This window comes from Poecilia formosa, unplaced genomic scaffold (genome assembly GCF_000485575.1).
Source record: "Poecilia formosa unplaced genomic scaffold, Poecilia_formosa-5.1.2 Scaffold174, whole genome shotgun sequence".
Taxonomy (NCBI): Eukaryota; Metazoa; Chordata; class Actinopteri; order Cyprinodontiformes; family Poeciliidae; genus Poecilia; species Poecilia formosa.
The window spans coordinates 867,104-888,792 of NW_006800113.1; the positions used below are offsets into that span (position 1 = coordinate 867,104).

General features: G+C 39.7%; 4 protein-coding genes across 11 annotated transcripts in view; 2 read left to right on the forward strand and 2 right to left on the reverse strand.

Moving 5' to 3' along the window:
* Positions 1–444: 444 nt before the first annotated feature.
* Positions 445–4,048, reverse strand: mdh1b (malate dehydrogenase 1B, NAD (soluble)). 3 transcript variants are annotated; one of them, XM_016678152.1, is made up of 10 exons: positions 3,929–4,048; positions 3,719–3,831; positions 3,017–3,151; positions 2,461–2,603; positions 2,195–2,363; positions 1,784–2,126; positions 1,553–1,694; positions 911–1,086; positions 687–826; positions 445–519 (listed from the first exon to the last, which is right to left on the reverse strand). In XM_016678152.1, the coding sequence occupies exons 1-10, from the start codon at positions 3,948–3,950 to the stop codon at positions 487–489; spliced, it is 1,416 nt and encodes a 471-aa protein (XP_016533638.1). In that variant the 5' UTR covers positions 3,951–4,048; the 3' UTR covers positions 445–486. The 3 variants fall into 3 exon arrangements, with proteins under 3 accessions (XP_016533638.1, XP_016533637.1, XP_016533639.1); XM_016678151.1 differs by having other exon boundaries at positions 3,692–3,831; XM_016678153.1 differs by lacking the exon at positions 3,719–3,831 and having other exon boundaries at positions 3,929–4,012.
* Positions 4,049–4,233: 185 nt separating this feature from the next.
* Positions 4,234–11,133, forward strand: fastkd2 (FAST kinase domains 2). The gene is made up of 11 exons (XM_007565318.2): positions 4,234–5,347; positions 5,432–5,535; positions 5,619–5,727; positions 6,095–6,218; positions 6,340–6,479; positions 6,555–6,727; positions 7,624–7,781; positions 7,885–8,118; positions 8,206–8,287; positions 10,016–10,130; positions 10,446–11,133. Exons 1-11 carry the CDS (start codon positions 4,709–4,711, stop codon positions 10,563–10,565), a joined length of 1,998 nt encoding a protein of 665 aa, XP_007565380.1. The 5' UTR covers positions 4,234–4,708; the 3' UTR covers positions 10,566–11,133.
* Positions 11,134–11,283: 150 nt separating this feature from the next.
* LOC103147125 (uncharacterized) lies at positions 11,284–15,539 on the reverse strand. The gene is made up of 4 exons (XM_007565319.2): positions 15,243–15,539; positions 14,245–14,592; positions 14,004–14,152; positions 11,284–11,805 (listed from the first exon to the last, which is right to left on the reverse strand). The coding sequence occupies exons 1-4, from the start codon at positions 15,304–15,306 to the stop codon at positions 11,692–11,694; spliced, it is 675 nt and encodes a 224-aa protein (XP_007565381.1). The 5' UTR covers positions 15,307–15,539; the 3' UTR covers positions 11,284–11,691.
* A 2,285-nt stretch (positions 15,540–17,824) lies between these two features.
* raph1b (Ras association (RalGDS/AF-6) and pleckstrin homology domains 1b) overlaps positions 17,825–21,689 on the forward strand; it is a 37,397-nt gene continuing 33,532 nt past the window's right edge. For 4 of the 6 annotated variants that reach the window (XM_007565321.2, XM_016678097.1, XM_016678098.1 and 1 more), the window contains exon 1: positions 17,826–18,101. The gene's annotated coding sequence lies outside the window, so the exon portion shown is untranslated. Of the gene's footprint in view, positions 18,102–21,689 lie in introns of all 6 variants that reach the window. The other 2 variants (XM_016678095.1, XM_016678096.1) reach the window with 1 other exon arrangement.

Genomic DNA, 21,689 nt, shown 5'->3' on the forward strand with positions numbered 1-21,689 from the left:
GAATATGTCTCCGTTTCCTGACCAGTCGTAGTGCATCGTATTTCTACTAATCTCTGATCTGTTCTCTCCCAGTTGTTAATAGTGTAGAAATGCTAAAAAAAAAAAGAAGAAAAAAAAAGATGGAAAGTGTATTTTCTGCATGTAAAAAAAGCACTCTGTTCAAGTTCTCCTTGTCTTCAGACAAAGTACTGCACAACTTGTGATGGAAAAAAAACCATCAACAACAAACCGTTGAATGCTTCAGGTGAAAAGAGGTTCAGTTTGATATTTTGTTACTAATGATGGAAATAAAAGTTTAATGTTTAAAGACTTCTGTACATGGAGATGGGTTGGTAACGTGTGATGCTAACAAAATAATTTTATGTTTAGCTACTATAAAAAGTGACATTTAATAATTATGAGGGGGGCGGGGGAAAGAATATATTTTTAATAACTGAAACCAAATGAGAAGGCATTGACCAAACATTTTATTTGTTTTCACGTCTTTCAAACAGGATCTTGTAATTGGGTTTCCTTTTCCTGGAAAACGGAATGAAAAGAAAACACTGTATTAAGTTGGGACTGTATGTAAAAACATGTTTCAGATCGTCGGGGGGGGGGGAACGGCATAAAAGATGACCTGAGTGCAGGTCTAAACAATATTTAGTCAACAGTAGGTCATTTTGTGTGTGTGTGTTGTGCCAAACCTGCTGCAGCTCATTTGCACAAAGGTCGAGTTCCTCCAACATCTTTCCTTCAACAGTCACACCCTTCAGAAGAGACCATTTGCCCTCCGTCCATGTGACCGGAGCTGAGATGATGATGTCATGTGGGAGACTGTAGAAGTCTAAGTACAGAAAGTTGCAACAGTATTCATATCGACGCACGTTTCGATTTCCTGCTGCGTAAATCCGTGCGCCCGGGTCCTAACCTGTGCAAGTTATACCGACTGAAAAAAACTTATCTGGACCATAAGCTCCATGCCAAGCCTTCAGCACTTGCAGGATCCCGTTGGTGGCTGATATTGCGGCTTCCCGCCCGGTGTTTGAAAGCAAGATCTGACGCTGCTGATGGACCAGGGGTTTAAATTCTGTTTCCAGCCATTTTCTGGAACAAAAGGAAGCTTTTACCTTTTGTTTTGCTTCATTGCACATCATGCATGCGATCATTCGGGGTAGATTGCAAATCAAGGTGCATTGTGCTGACATTGTTTGCACAGGCTGAGCTGGCAGATGTGAACTCTGCCAACTGGGTGGAATTAAACTGAAATGTTAATTTATTTCACTACGATTTCTAATAATTTAGATAATTATTCCATGCAGCTAAACAGCTCGTGTTCACTTTTTTTTATTGATTGATTGATTGAAGTCAGGTACATTTGATGGCCAATCAAGGTCAGTAAAGCAGCTAATGCACTTTTTTCCTTCCACTCAACTTTTCTTTTACACAGTTACACACAGCGTTATGTGCAATTGCAACAGAATCACTTGAATATTTCACTGCGTGTTCAATGATCCTACATTAAAAAGAAAAAGGATTATTGTAAAACTAGCTGGAGTCTTGTCAAACAAACCTGTCGTATAAAACCCTGAGGACTGGCTGGGAAAAGGAAGGCGGTACCCTGATCGCCCCTGGATAGTTGAAAACTTTCGCCCACCGCAGGTCAATGACGAACCTGCCACTGATGTTCCCCCACACAATGACATCCTTGACATCTGAAGCAGAGGAAGATCAAATTAGGATAACTTGTTTCTTGTTTTACTTTTCTTCTTCTTTTTTTATGCAGAAGAAGTATAGTAGACACCTGATGGCATCACGCACAACTTGTCTGCGAGCACAGCTCTAACTTCATTCACTAGCTGGGATGCTATGGCAACAAACTGGTGGCTGTTGATGGAAGGAGCGCTCTCCACAAGCAGCGAGCATCTCATGTTGACGAAAGACATCCCGGACACTATCACCTTCACCTCTTTGTCGGCGCGTCCGTCGATGAGGCGCCCATACTCTCTGTAGCGCTCAGATAGGTTTTTAACTCGCTGCTTCCTGGCCTCGTCGCTCTCATTCTCTGAATCGGCATTGAAATCGTCCAGCAGAATGACGACGTGCGCTTCATGGAAAGCCTGTTCCAGATCTGTGTGAACCGTCACCTGTGAATTCACTGTGTTGGATTACATTTTTAAATCTGCACGACTTAAGCTACGTCAAGGCGATGTACCCGATAGAGCAGACCGAGTGCCAAATCCTCAGTGTCCAACTTGAGCGTCTGCATGTCTTCCTCATCTCCGCTCAGGTGCAGCAGATGGAGGGCAACCGTTTGAACGTCAGGGAACGCCTCATCGGACAGCAGGAATGGGATCAAGATTTGGGATGTTAAGCAGAGAGCGCTGCAAAAAACAAAAACAAACAAACAAAAAACAGAAGAAATGTCAAGGCAAACAGATTGTAGGGGCATTTCCATTCGAAACATTCATCCTGACTTACCCTGTGATCCATACGTTGCAGGGATGAATTAGACTGAGGCGATGCTGTTCTTCAGCAATGAGGCTAAGTTGTGTTTCCAGATTCTCTGCTACAATTGTCTCCAGCTCATCGTCGGGTATTTTCGACGTGACGCCATAGTAGACCTAAGCAACAATAATTGACAATTAATTTAATCTGAAGATTAATTCTTAACATATCCATGGAGTTTGGAACTACCCTTTAAAACACAGGCGTCAAACTCAAGGGCCGGGGGGCCAAATCTGGCCCTTTTTAAAAAAAAGATAAGTTCACAAGATGGTTTGAATGAAGAGTAATAACATCTACAGAGAAACTACAAGTACTGAAGACTACATTTTCTAAGCATGATAACAAAGTGAGACCACAGGGGAAAAAAACACACTAACTTCAAAAATATAAAGGTATTTGAAGTAGATTTAAAAGTCAAGGAAGGAGATTTTGGGCTGACTTGAACAATAGCAGTTAATATAATAGTAGCAGTAGCAGAAAAGTCAATAGGTGATTTGTATGTTTAACCAGAGAACATGTCAGTTTCTACCTGGCAATGGTCCACAAAGTCATTGTAACCACCCAAGATCATCCCTTTGCCCCCTTGTTCGACTAGCTCCCTCCAAATTAAGGGACTTTCCTCGTGTTTCCAGCCATTTTTATTGCATGTTAATTCAAGCCATCTCTGTAAGAAGAGTAAAAGCAGAAGTGTAGAGACAAATAGGGAAGGATGAACAAGAGTAAATAAAACATAAAAATGATTTATTATGGTGAAATTACAGCATTAGAATAGAATAGATTGGAACAGAATAGAAATAACATCATTGTCTCTGAAGGAAATTACCAGCGGCAAAGTGACAGTCAAATCGAAGCAGATTCACACAGAGATACAAGTATAAAAACATAACTGAGAAAAGGATAGATTAAAAAGTATTATTATTAAACATATTTGGCAGAATACTAATGTATATTAATCCATAAAAAAATAACAGAAGACTATTACTAAGAAATGGGGAGGGGGGAAAACTGTACAAATAACAGTAGGGACTGTTTTTGAGTTTTTTTGGGAACAATATAGTCTAACATCTGCTTCCGGAAAACGTCCCCTCTCGGCTTCCGTAATGGATGGCATGATACTTTTGTATTTCTTAATGTCCATAATGTTAACTTCATATTTCTCTCTTTTCACTTACTACAACAAAGGTGGCACAAGTCACATTAAAACCCTGTAAAATGGTAGAGTCATAACAACCTCCCACTCAGATGGCAGGACGGGGATCTTATGGACCTTGAAGCTCGGAAGGGTTCGCTGCAGAGTGTCTGCTAACCGCTCCGCTTGGGCATACAGAGGACAGTCCGCCTTACCTATAGATGTGGAAATTTTTGATACGTCCTTCATGTAACTATTATTATCATTAGAAATATATTCTAAAACTTAAAATAAAATAAGATAAAGGATTACCAGCGAGCACAAATTTTGCCATTTTACAAGGTACTTTCAAATCTTAACCATTGAAAACACAAGGCGTCTGTTGCTTGGCAACCGAGGTGAGTTGTTGCGTATATTTGAATCCGTGTAGGTAACATTTTTCATAAATCCTTAAAATATATTTGTAAACTTTTTTCAGATTTCAACATGTGAGAAAAACCAACGAAGACATAGTTTCTGATATAAGCATATATTATTTTTAGGAATTATTATTTTAAATACTTTGACCGACAACGTGACGTTGAAGTAAAGAGAAGGCGTTGCTGGGGGGACACAATACTGCAGCGCACGAGACTTTAAACTGCACATGGGAATGAACGCTAACATGAGTTAGGCAAGATTTATCTTATTTTTTTAGCGTTATTCACTATCACTAAAAGACAATTTCTTTTCGACTCTTTATGGAGTGGCAAGTGCAAAGCCTACAGAACAGTTTTTGCATTGCATGTGTTTGTGTTCCGCTTAAAAAAGGGACAGCTAGCGAGAGCTAGCTTGTCATTTCCTAACTGGAAGGAAGCATTTGACCTTGTTAGCCGAATACTTTGGTCTTTCCTACCAACACATAATTTCTTGTGCCTGGTTTCTATTTAAGAGTGTTACTGACTAAAATTGGAAATAAGTAACGTATTGCCTGTTTACGTGTCACCTGCTTGATATTAAAATATACATGACCTGCATATTATTTCAGACGAGCAAACAAAAAACAGTTTTATTTACATATTTAGGTAGTTAAACTCAATCTAATTCCACAATATGAATATATGGGTGACAAATGACATCATAAAATGGTCACTGCGCCTTTGCTGCCGCAGGTTTCCATGGAAACGGACTAGTATCCCAGTGCTAGCATCAATTAAAGACTCCTCTTTATCTAGAAATGGTTTTACAGGCTTCTGGGGCGGGAGGCTGAACCAAAGCTGCCTTTCTGGGACTCTTAGTACCACAAGATTCTATTCCTATGGTGAGAAACACAATGAAGGTCTAAAAGATGGCAACAGTCTCGCTACAGAGAATTCACTTTCTACTGATGAACTCAACAAGACAACCTCAGAGCAGAGTCAGAGGACTTCCCCGTTCCTGGAACTCCTGCGTCGCTGCAGCTCCCCATCAGACGTGTTAGACCTCACATCCAAGTACGCGCCCACAAATCGACAGATCAGCCAGTGCCTCAGCCGCATGTGGTTCTCTACAAAGAAGATGTCGGACGAACAGCGGCGCTACGAGTTGCAGCTGATGTTTGAGCATCCTGAATTTGAAAATCTTCTGCAAAGGGCGACGAGGTCTATCCAGTACATGGGTAACGAGGACGTTGCCTACTCTCTTTTGAGTGTGGTCAACCTGGGGGTGGCTCAGCACAGCCGTGTGATCCAGACCTTCCTTCGAACTTGCCAGGTGAGCAGTCAGAGATTGTCTTCTTCAATTTAAAGACACTCTATTGTTTTCATGTTGACCCTAATTTGTTTTATTCATAAACAGGAGAGACTGAATGACTTTGATGAGAAAGCGCTGTCCATGTTGGCCTCTGTTCTGGAGCGTATGAAGGCTAGTCAGAATGTGAATGCATTAAAGGAAGGCATGAGGTATCACTTGATATTTTAATTTAAGTATCAGGTAGGATCAGTTGATTTTTAAGCTTGTTTTACAGAGTTTTCTTATGCTTCAGGCTGGTGGTTGAGGTCCGTCTTCCTGAGATTCAAAATGTTTTGACTCTCCAGACCATGATGCGACTCCTGGGAAGAGATGCTCCAAGAGAGCTCAGACAGAAACTAGAGGTAAGTTTGAGTCTTCACCACTTTAGGTTTTCTGATTTTTCTCTTAATTATCTGAAATTATAAATAAATGTACAGCACCTTGCAAATCTATTCGTTCTTGTTGAAATTTTGTTTTTACTTTCACCCACTTTACAGCCACAAATTCCAGTGTATTCTTGAGGCCATTTACACATAGTGAATTTGCAATAATGATATTAATTGAATATGTTTGTAGCTTTAATTTAACCATCCATTCGCCCATCCATCGTTTTCCAGTCAAAATGCCGAAAAAGTTCAAAACTAACCTGTATTTGTGAAGCACCTTATGTGTTATTTTCTGCTGGACCAAATCTGCCTCGTCAGATTTTCTGTACCCTGTGTGTTTCAGAGAAAGGCTTTATCAATGAGCGACCAGTTCAGCCTCCCCAACGCCCAACACATGACCTTCATCATGGCCGCTGTTGGGTTCCACTCCAAACCGCTGCTGAAAGTTTGTAGTGATAAAATCAAAGGTAACACCTTAACCACAAAGGAAGACTTGTGAATCACTTAAACTGTTGGCAAACTTAAAAAGGAGCTATATTCACTGGTACTGATTGTGTATTTTCTTTCTATTTCTGTGTTTTCTGGCAGAAAACCTTCATCACATTCCTTTTAACATTCTGTACAACATAATGCAGTCCTATAAGGAGCTTCTCTACAGAGACACAGACCTGCTTACTAGCATTTCAGACCATGTTGCCTCCACATTTGACATATGGACCGATAAACAGGTGCTGGAAGAGACATTTATCTTCTAAACTTCTAACTATATTCAGTTGCATAATGATATACCCTCTTTTTTTCAGCTGGTCTTCTTCCTGTCTGCATTTAAGGACCTTCTCTTCTGTCCTACCTCCTTAATGGAGCCTTACACTGAAAAAGTGATTGCCAACCCTGATGCGCTCACCCTTAAACACCTCATGTCTGTCTTAGCGACTTACTCCTCGCTTAACTACGATCTGCGGCATCAAAGACAGGCGTAAGTCACCAACTGTTCCTTAGCAATCAGAATTGTCTGACTAAAGATGTTTTTTTTACTTTTAAGTATATATTAGCAAACAAAATTAGCAGATAAATTAAAGTTTAAGTTCAGGTGTAGACTGTGTGCCAGTTTAATGTTCAGAGAGAAGTGCTAGATGTGATGAATTAGAAGAAGGTGCAGATTTGTTCCTCTGGTGTCTTGTCGTACCTGGATCACTATCTGACCTCTACAGTTACTCTGGCAACAAAACCAAGTTTAAAAAAAAAAAGCTAAGGTGAGTATGATTTAATAATTTTATTGTTTTGGACATTAACTTCACTTCATATTGTCAAAGCAAGGGAGCCCTTCAAGTTAAAGTGTGTATAAATGTAATGTGTACACACACACACACACACACACACACACACACACACACACACATACACATACACAGCAGTCACCAAGCTCTTACCATTGAGGGAAAATGCTATGTGCCTCCGCATGTTGTAATTAGGATTTTCTCCAAAATAATAAGTAATATTATATTAAATCGCACATATAGAGCACAGTTCAATAATCCCAGGATGATCTGCACACACTTCAAGCTGCTCTGGCAAAACAATCACATTAAGTAAGCATAAATTTCCTACTTTGTTCTTAAAGTTTTTCATAAAATGAAGATGTTATTGGACAATAAAACGGCTATGTCCTCGTATGGGCTGCTTTTTCTGTTTTTCTTTAAATTGTTAGAGCAGCATTCTATGAATCAGGCTTTGGCTTTTGCCAACTTCTGCTTGTAGAAACATTGAGGCTAATATTTCAAACATCTAGGAGTTGTATATTAAGTGTTTAACTGCTGCTGTTATATATGAAGATAGATTTTTTTTTTCCTTTGTTGTTTTTCACATCTTTAGGTTTCTTGATAGTCTCAGCCATGCTCTCATCTCCTATCTGCCCAAAATGTCTGAGTTGGAGTTGCTAAAGGCTGCCTACTACCTGTGTGGAATGAATCACTTCCCATCTGCACTCCTGGAGCAGCTCCTGAGCAGTAGTACGCTGGAGCAGCTAGCATGTAAGGATAATCATCCCATAAACTTGCACTGTCTGACAGGTTAGGCTGTATTTCATTTGTGTGTTTGATTTTGCATTTCTAAATTAAACTGTTTTCTTCTCAGCTACAAGTCTCACAAAGAGCAAGGAGAGAATGTTTCAGAGAGTGGACATATGTCTCCGTCTGGACCGTCCTCCTCTTCCTCAGCCTTTGATTGTCCCCCCTTCCGTCCTGGGGAGCCCCACTCCCAACCCGTCGGTTAATCCGCGCCTCTCAAACAGCCTGCAGAGAGTGCTGGCAGATCAGGCGAATGCAACGCTGCAGGAAATGTTGGTGGTAGAGAACTTCTACGTCATAGGTAAAGATCTTGGTCTTGGTCTTGGAGGAAGGACGTTGGCTTGCACGAACTGGTTCAACACACGTGTTTTTATGTTCTCGCTCTCAGATGCTGTTGTAACCAAACCTCTTCCAAACCAGCCATGTGTGACGGAAACAAGTAGCGTTTCCCCAGCAGAGAGCAGTCAAAGGTAAGGAAATGGCAGCAGTAGACTGGTTGGTCTCGCAATTAAGCTCAGCTTTTTTTTGGGGGGGGGAAATCTGCAGTCTGTGGTAGGTTTTTCTTTTTTTGTTTTTTTTTTTAGTAAACGCTTATGTCATATTGTAAAGTTTGCTATGAAAGCAGGTAATGATGTTTCCAGGCAATGATATCCTCTGTGATTTCTCACGTACAACTGCTGTCCTACAGATGTTGTAATTTTTGTTCTGTTGTTTCCTCTATTGATTAATTGTTGACACCAGTTTTATTGCATCCATCATAAGTTTCTCCTCATGCAACTTAAAAAAAAAATGACTATAAATAACTCAAAAGACTAATAAAGAGTCAGTCTTTCTGGTGAGACGTCTTTTGGAGATTCAAGTCGTTTTTGAGGGTGTTTCATATCAGCAGCGTAACACGCAACCTTTTTCAGAAGTTAAACTTTATCGCATCTTTGCTGAGGACTTATTCCTCAACAATAAATCAAGTAGAATGTATTCATGAATATATTTGTCATTTTAAAGTCAAAAGAACAGCTTAGAAGTTTAGTTTTTTAATGCGTGGGCAGCCCGAGCGTTTTTGTTGATAAAGGAGTTTTTTCTTTTTCCGCTGATTGTGATGATTTCAAAAACATTTACCAAAAAACAATTAGTCATTTTTGAATTGTAGACTTTGCAAAGCAGTCTGAGTAGTTACACTGTACATCTTTTTCTGATTTCTATCTCATCATCTGCACTTTGACCCTGTTTTTAAGCTGTTTATTATATCTAGTTTTCGATACAGGGGAATTTAGTAAACTTTTATATTTACTGTCATTTAAGTGTTGGGATTTTATTTCTCCCCTGCTTTTATCTGGATTAATAATTCTACGCCAAATTACTGAAATAAAAACAGCTGCAACTGTTAACTTAGCTTTTTAATTGGAGTGATATTGGTATGAATATATGCGTCATAACACTTTATTAGTACTGTCGAACATGAGTTTATTTCAAGCCATATTTTGAATTTAGACCGTAGTAAACTGGCAACATTTAAAAAGAATACAAACATTAACAAAATCAACAATAAAGTGTCAGGAAAGATGTTCAGATGACTGCTGAAATGTTTTCCGATTCATTAAAAAGCAAAAACTTCAACAACTTAAAAATCCTGCTTGGGACGAGCAGGAAACTAACCTGAGCTGAACAGAGAAGAGTTGGACAAAGAAAAGCTTGGAACTTAAATAGCTGGGGTATAACTGAGATGGGGTGGCAAAGGTGGGTACAAGGGGCCTAATTGCAAAGACATAAAAGCTGAAGTACAACCAAATAGCTACTGGAGCTAAAAGGAGAAACAGGCCTGACAGGAACCTCAGAATATGAGGACAAATGCAGACGCGTAGCACTAAGAAACTAATAATAAGGAACTACAGCAACAATGAAATGGTGCTGAACAAAACTAGACATAAGACTCCAAGCAAAAGAAAAGAAAAGGGGAATAATCAAAGTAAACACACCGACTGGAATAACCTAGGCAAACTATTCAGAAAGGGTTTTAAAACACCCAACAATTGTTGCATAAAGATCATGAAAAATGTAAGTAATCATACCGAAGAAGTTTATCTTTACTTTTTTGTTTTCTCCCTCAAAGACATAGCCAAATCCAATTATGTCCAAATCCAGTTATTTTGTTTTTGTTAAAGCTGACACATCTTTTTTTGTATGTTTGCTTCTTGTTCTAGAATTGCTGTTATTTATACACCAAACTCTAGTTATTGCTTTGGTACGTCACAGCCCCGGGGGGCCCTCACTCTCCAGATCCGTCATCTGAAGATTCTGGGATACACTCCTGTCTTGGTGAGACTTTTGTCTTATTGTACCCATGAATCTTCCCTGTTGTCTCTCAGTAACAGTTTGGTTACTCAATTTCTTAATACGCAGCCCATACTTTAGCAATTTATTAAATGTATTGAATGAACATTGCTTTAAGTATGATGTGCTTTAAGTATGATGTGAATTCGTACGGTTTAAAAATCTGTAGGCAATGTCTGTTTAACGTCTTCCTGCAACGTGACGTTAATAAAATGCGAGCAGGTTGATGTAGATGTGTATGTTGAAATAGCGGCTGGTATCAGATGAAGCAAAACTTAAATTTGTATTCTTCATCTGAAGGTAACGGAGGAGCTTCTACAATCTTTATCTGAGGAGGAGATGACAGAGAAGTTGCGAGGACTCATTTTCCCAGAAGACGCATCAGAAACACAACCACAAGTGGGACATGTGGAATCCTAAACACATCAAACAGGACTCTCTACAAGGCTCAGATTTTATTGTGCAAATTAATTCTTTGTCAAAATGAAAACGTGTATATAATGATATTAATGAAGTGTTTAAAAATGAAGGGCTCTGAATGTATTTTCTGTTTTGGTCGGCACGAAAGAACTGAGACGTTCCTTTGAAATGCAATTTTTTTGTAATAATAAAAACCTTTTCTATTTTTAAGATTTCAAACAGCTTTGTAATGGCATTACAGCAAATACCTGAGATGATCTTTTCTTCTGAGAGTTGCTTATTCAGTCAATATGGAAAAAAAAACTGGCACGATAACTGTCAAATGACAAATTTATATGTGTTTTTAGTCATCTGCTTAACTCCCAAATCAGTTTAAAGGCTTCACAGAAACACTATGCTAATTCCGTCAGTGCTTGTGGTGACTGTGAAAAGAAACTTGCTACTAAATGAAACCAATAAAACCAGCGTGAGCGCTTGCACAGAAACTGCAAGGTGAGCACAGTAAAGGTGGCGTGCCTTTGAAGCTCCGACCTCTGCAGAAAGTACCAACAACCGAAGAGAGAGAGAGAGAGAGGGAAAAAAAAAACATAAATGTAGGGAGACAGGAAATGGTGCAGCTTGTTATTTTCAGTCTGCTTGCAGCTCCTTGTGTTTATGCTAGTCATCAACCTCAGTTCGGTCTCTGTGTTGATTCTCAGAAAATGAATGAGGACACACGTTCGCAGGAGAGGCGTTGCGCCTTGTTTAAACAATTTATTTAAGTTGTGGTCAGTGTTGATCCACAAGGTGTTGCACTGATTTGCGAACTCAAGAGAACTCTTTAAATGTGGTTAAGTCCCCTCATTGAGGCACCACCTTCTGTTTCGACCACAAAGATAGGGGTTCCCAAGAACACATCTTTCTTTTACAGTGAGCGAAACAGGAAGTGAGCAAAACCTGACACTGTCTTTAATATACGCATCATTGTTTCAGACGCCCACATAAAGGAAGCGCTGCTTTTGCTAGAGATGAACACACACACACAAAAAAAATTAAACAAAAGAAACCGATTACAGTTATGTTATATTCATTGTAAGTCCTACAGATGAGGAATAGCAAGGAAAATGATCCAGGGCTGTCCGACTCATCAGAAGTGTCTTGGTATAGGATGCTGGACTCCTCTTTTCTTCCTGTGTTTCGCAGGAGGTCTGGGTTTGGTGTTCATGTAGTCGCTCTGGGAATCTGCATCCTTCATTTTGTACTGCGAGACATTCAAAGCAACTGAATCAGTGACTTGAAGCTGTAAATCTACACACGGAAAAGTAGCAGATATGATCGAAGTTTGAAGTCAAGTTGTTGCTCACGAGTTGGAAAAATGTTTTTAAAATGTGTATAATGTAGTTTTAATCCATTTTGGTTGGGAGACGTCTAAAACGCAGGAGATCGTGAAGAAACATTTTCAAACTCTTACCATCAATGTGACATACGTCCTGTGCAATTCAGTCGAGAAACGTACAAGAATTAGGGGAACGATTTTTTATTTTTATTTTTTCAAGTGAAGCCATTCTTATTTTGGAACTGACTGATATCTGCAACAAGTCACAGTTTTATTTAACTTGACCTGGTTTTATCTGAGAAAAATATACCCCATATAACGTTGATACTGTCACCGTGTTTCACTCTGAGTCTGTTTGCCATGAGTGCAAAGCAGAAAGACATCTACGCTTTGCCTATTTATTTTTAGGCAATATATTGCTCTTGCAACTTTTACACATATTATTCCATCTTTTCCTAATGTTTTGTAGCCCTATTCAGACAGGCTTTTTTCTTTTAATTAGCTTTAAATAAACTCTCTCCTATGCTTTTAGATTATTCCAGCCAGACCTGAATGCTTTCTTTGACGAAAAATACTTCTGCTTTCACATTTTTATATCGCAAATGTCTGACCATTTGACAGATATCTGAGATCCTTGTTTCATAAACCTTTCGTGTTGTCGACACTGTTGGTGGTTACAGCCTTAAAGCTGAGCATGTTAACTTTTAAATATGGTAAAACTGCATGAAAAAACCCTTTAACTGTATTTTTTTCTAGCAGCCATTAGCACCAAAAATGTTGTTTTATAATAAAATACACATGAATATCAAGGATTTGTGTTCCTCTCAGTTAAATAAATACATGCTTAAGCTTTTAATGTCATGTTCTACAAAGTTACCACCAGTCAGATAATTAATCAAATAACTAACTAGTGGCATATTTCTTGAGGAGCTAAGTATTCCTAAAACATGGTTTTTAAAAATGACATATAATTTAAAGTTGCATTTACTTATTTTTAGTCGTCTGTTTCTAAATAGGATTATGTTTGTAGTTTATCAAGTTGTTTCATCACTTATTTTCCACCGTCTTTGTGCGTAGCCTATGTAGATCCATGCAGTATAGATTTGACGTGCTGCTCATCATTTGGTTCAGTCACACAAAAGCCGCTGCCAGCCTCATGTTATGCAAAGAAGGTAGATGTTGACGTCAGATATCGAAGAAGTTATTTTGCCTGAACTCTGGGGTTGCACAGCTTTCACATGTGCAAAAACCAAAGCAGAAACTTTTTTTTGCTTGACAGCATAAATTTTGGGTGACTGATATACAAAAAAAACCAAAAAAACTGACCAAGCAAAATCTTGTCATTTATCCTGGGTGTGAAAATGTCATTCAGTGAGATATTCAAATTTGGAGACTGGCTAGAAGTTACCTTCACGAAACTCCAAACATTTCCAGCTGTAATTATTCACTTCAGCAACTTTTTAAATCTTGTAAAAGAACTGAAGAGAAAGTTGAATGTTTTACCCGACCAGGAAACCAGACGTTCTCTTGATTCTGTCAGCGTTCAGTTTTTCGTTATTGCAGTCAGTACACTGCAACCTGCATGCTTAAATTACATTACAAAATGCTTAATTTTTATGCTTGACGTTTCTAAATTCCTTGTTAATATTTGCTTTAGAAACATTTGATAATGTTAGTTACATGATGCTGAATAAGGTTGTCTAACATTTATTAATACCCAATTAAGATGTACTATGGGTTAATTAATGGATAATTACCATTTAATAACTAACATTTAAATGTCTAACGTTTGTTTACGTCTTGGTAGCTTCTAAAGTGTTGCAAACGTTGTTGATAGACATTTTATTATCCAGCTTCTGTTTTTGGTGTTTTTGCTACTATCACAGACGCCTAAATGTTTAGTTACATGGTTATAATGCATATTAAAGCTATTCAAAAGATTTGTAATGGATTGTTAGCTGTGGAGAAACTTTTTTTACTTTGTTCTATATAAAAAAAAATAAAAAAAATAAAAAAATATATATATACATAAATATATATATTTTTTTACTTTGCACTGGCAAAAAAATCAATTAATGGTTTAGTTTTCTCCTTGGGATGGGTGACATGCAGGAATTACTTACCCAGATAATCAAGGCAGTAATAGTAGCTGCTAGGCTGTAGGTGCTAAGAAGTGCAACAACCACCATCCAGATCCATACAGGTATGCCTGTTTTTTGCTCTTCTGGTTCGTCTGTTTTACATTCTTCTGTTTTGCGCGGGCATCCTTGTCCTGAAAGTACCATATGTTAAAGTTTTCTTTTAAAGTTAATCCTACAGTATGCACATTTAATATTGAAATGATGTCATCTCTGACATATTCACCTTCCTCAAGGATCAGGACTGTACTATTGTTGCTGATGACAGGAGGAGGGTAAGTAACTTTACCCTCACACTTGTAGATGGCTTGCTTTGGGACTGCTTTTCTCGTGAGCCTGAAACCAGCAAGTGTCCCGTTCTCGTCTTTTTCTGGGTGGATGTCTGGATCGGTTTGGTTGCACAGTTTTTGAGTTTTGGGGCACACTTGAATCAACTTCTCGTTCTTGAAAAGCTTATATGTCACGTCAGTGTCTTCGCTCTTGGCTTTGACTTGTCCGGCAGACATGTTTGGGCAAGGCACAAACACATACTTGGGGCTTTCTGCTGTTCTGCATTGCACGTCCCACTGTTGCTCTGAAGAGAAAAACGTGAACGAGATTAAGCATTAGTTCAGTTTTTAGGCCAGTGATTGTACATTTCATTCATGCTTGATTGCTAAATGTATGTTCTGAATTAATATTTTCAAAACATCCTTCAAAAAACTCAAAAGAGCTTTACTAAAAAAATAAAACAAAAAAGAGCTTCAGAAATCCACCCTTCTTTATATTTTTGGTTTAATTTTGTCTAACAATGGAAATGGTTGTTTCACAACAACCACACGCCCACAGTGGAATCTGCTTAATATCAGCCATTTTAGGCACTTTTACCTCTCATAAGCATAATGAAAATACAAGTTTGTGAAGCGAGTGGCACAGTTGAGTCACCCAGTGTTGCTGCGTCTGTGCCACCACAAAGTTATGTGTCAAGTTCATTAAACTCCAACATAACTCTGTGTTTGCAGCGAGTGCTTTAACTATGTTGCTGAATGGTATTTTGCTGCTTTTCTTGAATTTTCTGCTTTGTTGAACACTACATATAAATAAATTAAATAGCAACAATTCAAGACATGAAACCAGACATTACTGTGTTCTTTGGAATTGCCTAACTAAAGTTGATAACCGTTCCTATCGTCATTTTAACCTCTACCGCAAGTTGCAAACTCTTATATTGTGTTTTTAACTTACCGTTGCATCTGCCAGATGTCGTGCAGCTCAGCAGGATTATTAACAACCAGTAAACTCCCATCATGGTCCCGTCTTCTGCACGGACAGTGACGACTTGCTTCCAGCAGAAGGATCTCCCCTCATCACCGACCAACTCTTAAGCTCCTGCGGCGAGCTGCATGAAGCCGTGTGCTTGCAGAGGAATCTGATCTGTCGCCTCGATATAGTCAACCCCGCTTCCACGCACGTGTTACATCATATCCTCGCTTTATCCCCGAACGAAGTTCACCCACAGAGCTGCAGTGACTGAAGCTCACGCGCCCTCTCAAGAGAAAACATCCTGTGGCAGAAAACGCCTCCTCTTATGAAGTTTCCGCTCTCTCCTGGGGTTTACGACCTCCCGTGACTTACAGCTTGTGATCATGAATCAGGAATTAAACAAAGAAGTCATCAAATATTTGCCTTTTTTTTTTCCTGCTTTCTTTTGTGTGTGCTGTTTAACTTCTGAGATATATTTTGTCAGAGAGTTTATATAGGAGAAATGAAAGTCACAAAACAAACTGATACGTGTTGTTTTTATTTCCTGTATTTTCCCCAGATGGCCCTTACTTGTTAGAAATAGAACATATTTGCTGGAAAATAAAGCCATAAGGTCGTATGAGTGTGATTCCTTTAAATTTAACACTAAAATAACATGCGGCACAAATGGGTACGTAAAGAATTTAAATATAAAATGTTGTGAGGTTTTATGTGGTATTTTATAAAAAATAACACACATCTAACAAAAAATTATTGCAAAGTCCTGAAGTTGTTCCTGTTTGTCGAAACGTTTCCTTTTGCAGCTTGGATGCAAAATACAAGTTTAGCATCTCTAGTTTCCTGTAAACGGTGCAACATTTGTAAGGAAACTTGCAGATTAGTCTGCTACTGACTCTTGTTGCATGTTGTTTAGTGAATTTGGATGTTTGAAGTTAGCCTGCCACCACCAGCAGTTTGGTTATACGCTGCTGTGAGATGGCATCATGTTCTTCAGCCAACAGTTTAAGCTCCTAAGAGTGGAAATAAGGGATTACCAGTTGCTGCAGAATCTAGTTTTAACATCTCGTTGCTTTGAGATTGCCTCCGTTTATGGCCAAGACTAACATCATCACACTCCCTCTTCCAAAATTTGTTTGGCCAGTGGCAGAGAAAGACTGGCAAGTTTTTTGTGAGTGCGGCTGAAGTTGGCCAGTGCTGTCACTTCTAAGAGTTCAAATTATGACCCTCCAGCATCGACTTCTCCCTTTTTAGTTGGAATTCTCGTAATGTAACATTGTGCAACACATCCAAACATCTCGACTGTCTAAAGTACCTTTCTGTGATTGCACAACTACAGAAAAAAAGGGCAGTGACCCGATCCGTGAACCAGGTGGAGTGAACCTTCTGGTTGACGGCAACAAACGCTCCGCTGACATTTATGTGCCTGACATTATGTGATTTCAGGAAACGCTGACAGGCAGACAAAGACACATTGATGAGAAATGATTAAGAAACACAAAGTATTATGAGTCATTATCTAAGGAGCATGTACAAGCAAAGCATGTTCAGACCAGGGTGTAGGAGATGGTGACTTGTCTGAAACTTGTCAGCATAAATGTCTCGGTAAAAAAAAAAAGTGAGGAGAATCATCCACGTAGATCCACTAGATGGCAACAACGCACTTCATAATCATTCTGCTGGTGGTTCTCGCTCATCCTGTAAGCTTCATTATTGGTACCCAACAAGGTTTACCTCCTTTTAATACCCTGTCTTAACTTAAAAGTAAAAAATTACTGTCCACGTTTCCATTTGTGTCAGTTTACTTACATTAATAGGTGTTAGAAACTTTAATTAGGAAGAAAATATCTATTTTGTTTGTAGCATTCAAATCAGGAAAGGACAGAGATCCATATGGATGATAATAATATTTTGATCTGCAACACCCACCTCAGACCTGAGGGTAGCACCCTGTACATGAAATGATTCCTGCGTCTTCACACAACATGAAATTTTGTGTATTTCATTGAGAGTTTATGTAGTGTATGGAAAATTATACAAGATTTACCTCTCTTTCTTTTTTTGCAGCTATTTTTTTTATTTTTATTTATTTTTTTGCAACTTAGCTCCAGATTAGACGGAGAGTCTATGAACATTAATTTTTGTTTCTCATCTCTGATTCTTGGATTTAGGTCTAGATTTTGACAGGGCTGTTTAACTTATCTTTTAGTAGTTAATTTGTATGTAGTACTCAAATAACTAATACAGAAATTTCACCGTAGTACCACTAAAAGCAACCCAAGTACTGCCAGTGGTACATGTACCGCAGTTTGAGAACCAGGGATGGAAATAGTGGGTCCCTGAATTAACGCAAAAATATTTTCTGATTTTTATTTATTTTTATTTTTTTCGGAAAAAAAAAAGATTCATGCAGAATCCCCCCCCCCAAAAAAATACTTTAAGGTTTGTAGTTTTAACGTGACCAGATGTGATAATTTATTTAGTTGTGTGTTAACTTTTTGCAAGACGATGCATCTCTATAGTAATTTCCGACGGCCCCTGAAGGCAGCGTCCATGTCCGTTCCTGGGCTGGACAGGAAACGACGGAGACGCGCAGCGTGTCTCCCCAGCAGCTGCGGGAGAGAAGAATGGGAATGGGAACAGATTTGTGGATTGCAGGCGAGGGAGCGCGTGGAAACATGAGGACAGTTTAAAATAGACTCATATTTTTAAATCGTTAATTATCCACATCGTAACAGGAGTTTGTCCCGATATTTTCTCCCGTTGAGGACAAGGATATTTATTTATTGTCTTGGACAGCACTGAGGGAAAAACGGGAAGCCTCTTTGTGAATCCCATTTCACAGTAAGTGGATTTAATTCTCAATTCTGGCACGTTGGGGACTTTAATCGCTTTTATTCTGTTTTATTAAAGCTATTTATATAGATAAAATGTCATAAATGTCGCTTTAATGTTGTGTATCCACATTGTTAGCCCATCCCAAACTGTGACCTCGGGGAAAAGAAAACAAGAAGTAGCTTTCCGACTTTAAAGACACAAACAAAAAACATAACATACATAACATAACATACCAGCCTGTGTGTATGTGTCTGTTTGTTGGCTGTTTTCTGCGTTAGGATGTTTGAATGAGGGGAGTCCGTGTGCCTCATCTGCGGCCATTGAACGATCCCTTTCTCAGGGAGAAGGGCTGTGCAGCGTTTGGGTCGACTGGGAAAAGAGCCGCCGCTCTCCTGGGAGGGACAATTCAACATGAGCTCATTGTTTGGGAGCGTTTTGTCAGTTTTTGTTGGCAAAGCCCAGCTTTGACGCTGCCCGGGAGTATATCCAGGGTGAATTTTAGTTTCTCCCTCTGCCTGCATCATCCAGCTAAACAAAAAAGATGAAGTCTCCACCCTGTCACCGGGAGGAGGCTGGCTCAGCCTCTGGTAATGGCCGAGGAGAATGTCGAGCCAATGTTTGGGCTTTCGCTGCTGAATTTGAGGAATACAGCATGAGAGAAATGCTGTGAAATAACCGGGTTGTGGGTGTTATGGTTATGTTCAGCCGGTGATGAACCATCCCTCCTCTGCAGCTCATCACCACCGGTTTAATCCTCTTTGTTGGGTGACGCTGGCCGCAGCAGGCGCTGGCCGCAGCAGATTGGATAACATTCAGCCAGTTTGACCAGTGGGTCTCTTTATTATGTGCTCAGCTGTCATTGGAGCCTGGAGTGTCCATAAAATGATTATTTATGACTTGAAAATTGTCTTCCACTGTTTTCCACTGAAGTCTTTGAAGTGTTTTGAACAACAAGAAGATGGTGACCCTGGGTTGACCTTAGTGAGTTGTCATGGGTGATATGACTTCCCACTCAGGGTGCCATGGCCTAAGGGGCGCCATAAGGCAGAGGAAAAGTTTGTTTCACAAAACACTTCAATGTGGGATTTATGCGGCATTTCAGTTACCTCTGAAGTCGTGGCTTTGACGTTAAAAAGTCGAAATTTCAACATGGTGACACCTGTAGTCATTGTTTGTAGTACCTTCAGATTCATTGCAAAACTGACAGCTACAGGAATGCCATGGTGCATCAGTTGGCGTCCTTAATACACATTCAAGGTGTTGCCCTGCACTCAAACAGAGCAGATTACTGGACGCCGGCCTTGGATATTTTTATTAGAAGCATTTGAAAAAGCAACATTAAGGTGTTGAACCTTGGACAAGCTTTCCGTAAACAAAGTGACACGGAGCTGTGGCTACCTCGGTCGGTGGCTCAGTGATGCAACAGCGGCGGATTGATTTTAAAACCCGTCCAGTTCTCCTTCAATCCTTTCAGAAAACGCACAGAGACGTCAAGAGTATGTTTTTATCCAGGAAACTGGACGGAGAAGTCGATCATTTTCCAGCCAAGAACTCACCCTTTTCTAATTTCATTTAGGTTATTTTCCCCTTCTTTTTTAATAATTGTTTTTGGCAATTTTGCATTCATTTCATGTTGTCCTTTCCTTCCTCCTTTTCTATATTACCCAGCATTCAGCGCTTTCTTTCGTTTGGTAGCCACCTCACTTCATTTACATCTGTTTTGCCTCTTATTTGGCTTGTTAAACACATGCATTTCTGTGTGTGACTCAAGCTGGCCTGACTAGTTTATTCCCTTCTCTACTGACATTTTTTTTTCCCACAATCTATGACTTTTAATTTATAGCTGAACAACACAAGAAAAAGCCACTAAAGAGCCACTTTGCCCTGCCTTTATTCCCCACAGTGGCATTATAATAGGCCGTCTGTGGCCTATAGCACGCTTGATTTGCATCAAGAAAGCAGTAGACTAGAAGCACATTATTCTGGGCATGGAGACAGTGCTGCAACAATGTAGACCATCCATTAGTTTACAGTGCAGTTAATGGGCTAAAAATAACCACTAGCCTTCTGCATGCTCCCTCTTCAAGTAGCAACGAGAGGAAAGTAGCAGCACGTCGGGATCACATTTCCCTCTTTGTCTTGTCAGAGTTGTGATGTAAAAGATGCCCCAAAACGCATCTGGAAAACTCGCTGATGTATTCCTTCGGGCGCTGTTAGCAGCGTCTGTTTCCTGCGCTCCATCCCAGTCCTGAAGTGCTCCTGAAGACTTTAATTACGATTGGTTTTGTAAATGGAAGGGTCTGTTGGATGTTTGCTGTGGTTTTTTTTTGTTGTTGGAGCCAACTTTTCTTGTCTTATTCAGGCCTGAGTTTTGCCTCAACTGGGTTATCGCAGATGAGGAAATGCATGCAAGTATATTGCAATAAAAGTCCAGTTAGGATGGTATAACAAGATAAAAGCTGCTTGAAGGCATTTGTAAGTTTCACTTTCAGTCTGATTTCCTTCCTGAGGCTACAAAAATGTTATTTTTTCCTTGTTTTTAGCATTCTTTGATTCCCTGGAATGTCGTTGATAAGATAAGAACGACCCCTCTTATGTAAATTTTAAGCTTCAAGAATGATTCTGAAACACAGGATGGGTGATCCAGAAAGCTACTCATGTTTTTGTGTGTGTGTGTGTGTGTGTGTGTGTGTGTGTGCGCGTGTGTGTGTGTGTGTGTGTGTGTGTCAGTCCCTCTAGACCACCCCTCACAAAAGATGAGGCTGGAGGTGCTGATGGTGGTCGGTGTAAGTTTACCCGGCTTGTGTTACAGCCAGAGGTGCAGCTATAAGGGGGATGGCATTTCAAACGCAGCTCAACTGGGAGCTGCGGTAGGGGGTGTAGGAGGGGACCAGAACCTGATACTGGGCCTTGTGAAACTATGCAGACCCCTTGAGCTTTTTCACATGTTTTCAACCAAAAACATCGATGCGTTTCATTGGGGTTTTATTTGAGAGATGGTGCACAATTGTGAAGCAGAGGGAGAAATAAGGTTTTACAAACCTGAAAAGTGTGCTGTGCGTTTGCCTTCATCCACATTTAATCCGACACCAATAACTAAAATTCAATCTGCCTTCAGTAGCGGTCAAGTAACTTTGTGTGATTTAATCTTCATTTAAATCCAGATGTTCTGCGAAGATCTTGGCGTTTTGATAGACAAAATTAGAGAACATAAAGACCAAGGAGAGAAAGGATGAAGCTTTGGAGATGAAATCGGGATGCCACAACCGCAGACCTAGCAAAACATATCTGCTCAAGTGAGATTTGGGTAAAAACAGGCTGGAAAAGTGGGCGTGTGTCCTCAGCTTCTCCCAGGGCACGTGGCTCCAGCCTCTGCAGGGCCTCGCTCTGCCAACATTTCACTGACCTTTGGTGGCAGCTGCCCCTAATGTCTGCAAACAAAGACAAATGTCTAACCAGGGCTGCCCGTAGCCTGCAAAAGCATCTGTTGCTGCAGATAGCAGGTTGCTCTTCCTGTTGGCCTTTTCATATTCATATACACACACTCAAAGATTGGCTCATTCCCGCTTCTGTTGATGGAAATAAACACTTTGC

Coding starts and splice junctions, on each gene's coding strand:
- mdh1b (XM_016678151.1), bottom strand. CDS start 3,950: ATGGCAAAATTTGTGCTCGCTG. Junction 3,152..3,691: donor TGACTCTACCATTTTACAGG/GTTTTAATGTGA, acceptor CTCTTCTTACAG/AGATGGCTTGAATTAACATG. Junction 2,604..3,016: donor ACTTTGTGGACCATTGCCAG/GTAGAAACTGAC, acceptor ATTGTTGCTTAG/GTCTACTATGGCGTCACGTC.
- fastkd2 (XM_007565318.2), top strand. CDS start 4,709: ATGAATATATGGGTGACAAATGACATCATAAAATGGTCACTGCGCCTT. Junction 6,480..6,554: donor ACATATGGACCGATAAACAG/GTGCTGGAAGAG, acceptor TCTTTTTTTCAG/CTGGTCTTCTTCCTGTCTGC. Junction 10,131..10,445: donor TGGGATACACTCCTGTCTTG/GTGAGACTTTTG, acceptor CTTCATCTGAAG/GTAACGGAGGAGCTTCTACA.
- LOC103147125 (XM_007565319.2), bottom strand. CDS start 15,306: ATGATGGGAGTTTACTGGTTGTTAATAATCCTGCTGAGCTGCACGACA. Junction 14,593..15,242: donor GACATCTGGCAGATGCAACG/GTAAGTTAAAAA, acceptor TTTTCTCTTCAG/AGCAACAGTGGGACGTGCAA. Junction 11,806..14,003: donor TTACTGCCTTGATTATCTGG/GTAAGTAATTCC, acceptor AATGTCTCGCAG/TACAAAATGAAGGATGCAGA.